This window comes from Austrofundulus limnaeus, unplaced genomic scaffold, assembly GCF_001266775.1.
Source record: "Austrofundulus limnaeus strain Quisiro unplaced genomic scaffold, Austrofundulus_limnaeus-1.0 Scaffold9, whole genome shotgun sequence".
Classification (NCBI taxonomy): domain Eukaryota; kingdom Metazoa; phylum Chordata; class Actinopteri; order Cyprinodontiformes; family Rivulidae; genus Austrofundulus; species Austrofundulus limnaeus.
Genome location: NW_013952411.1, coordinates 719,398 through 720,829, shown reverse-complemented (window position 1 = coordinate 720,829; position 1,432 = coordinate 719,398). Strand labels below are relative to the sequence as shown.

The window sequence follows — 1,432 nt, the reverse complement described above, 5'->3', positions numbered from 1 at the left end:
AAGTAAAACATGCAGGGCTGCGACCCTCGAGGACCAGGATTGCCCACCCCTGACTTAAACTCTAAGATTTAGAAGTCACATGTCAAGTGACATTGAGGTAACATTTCAAACATGCATTTATTATATATATTTTTTTTCTTTCAAAGGTATGAACCTGAATAAGCGGGAGTTGATTGAACACGTGGAGTTTGAATCTCAGACATACTATGCAGCATTTGCAGCAGAGCTTGAAGCCTGTGCACAACCCATGTGGGGTCTCTTAACACACTGCAAAGTCAAAGTACGTCATCTTTACTGAGAGTCTTTCCTATTTAACTGATTTTGTGTGCATCTTATATTAACTGTTAAWTTTTATGTGAACAGGAAACACAGGAATATACAAAAACAGTAGTTCGCTACTGTTTGGAGGCCCTGCAGATTTGGTTTGATGCCATTGGCTTCATTGATGAGGTAAATTGACTTGGTGAGTGTCCGTGTTTACAGATAATTTTTGAACTTCCCTGTTTTTGATTCGCTGTATTTCTCCTTTTAGCCTGCTCAAAATCAAGTGACGTTTCACCTGCCACTCCATCGCTATTATGCCATGTTCCTCAGCAGGGTATGTCGGACATTCACATCGTTCAGTAGGAAGTGTTTTGTTTTGTGTTTCTAAAAGTGAAATATTTGGTTGAAAATCTACAGGCTGTAAAATGCCAAGGCTTGGATTTGGATAGCCTCCTACCTGACCAAGAGATGCTGATGAAGATCATGGTCCATCCTCTCCAAATCCAGGTATACATGAAGGGATAGGATGCCAAAGATATCTTTTACATGTATGACATCTCATGCATGTCTGGCTGACAGAAATATTTTCTGTTTGGCTGCAGGCATATCTGTCAGAGATCCACAGCAATATGTGGGTCAGGAACGGKCTCCAGATAAAAGGACAAGCCATGACTTACGTGCAATCACACTTCTGCAACTCCATGATTGATCCAGACATCTATCTGCTCCAGGTTAGAAACCCTCAAATTTACACAGCATTCACTTTTACTATCATTCACATATATCATTATTTTTGTTGTGCCCATTTTATTATTATTTTTACACTTTTCTTGTTTGGTTTTGTAGGTTTGCGCATCAAGACTAGATCCTGACTACTTTATTTCAAGTGTATTTGAGAGGTAGACTCAATTCTGTCAAATTTTCATGCTGCAGATTGATTTTTCGAACTCAAATAAATGTTGCACGTGCCTTTCTCTTGCAGATTTAAAGTAGTTGACCTCTTGACGATGGCTTCTCAGCACCAGAATGCTGTGTTAGAATCTGAGCAAGAAAGGCCAATGCTGGAAGGAGCGCTGACCTTTTTGGTCATTCTGACGAGCCTCCGCATTCATCTAGGTAAGATTTATAAATTTCATGAATTATTTCCCTGTACTGTATCTTTGTGGTC

The 1,432-nt window shown here is 39.7% G+C and overlaps 1 protein-coding gene across 1 annotated transcript in view; it reads left to right on the top strand.

Annotated features, from left to right (window-relative positions):
* The window catches only part of ubr3 (ubiquitin protein ligase E3 component n-recognin 3), a gene marked incomplete in the record, with an annotated part of 53,260 nt that overhangs the window by 9,173 nt on the left and 42,655 nt on the right, over window positions 1-1,432 (top strand). The window contains 7 exon segments of the mRNA XM_014001352.1: window positions 147-280; window positions 364-450; window positions 533-598; window positions 682-771; window positions 867-995; window positions 1,111-1,163; window positions 1,247-1,380. Of these exon segments, the coding sequence (XP_013856806.1) occupies window positions 147-280; window positions 364-450; window positions 533-598; window positions 682-771; window positions 867-995; window positions 1,111-1,163; window positions 1,247-1,380 (693 nt within the window).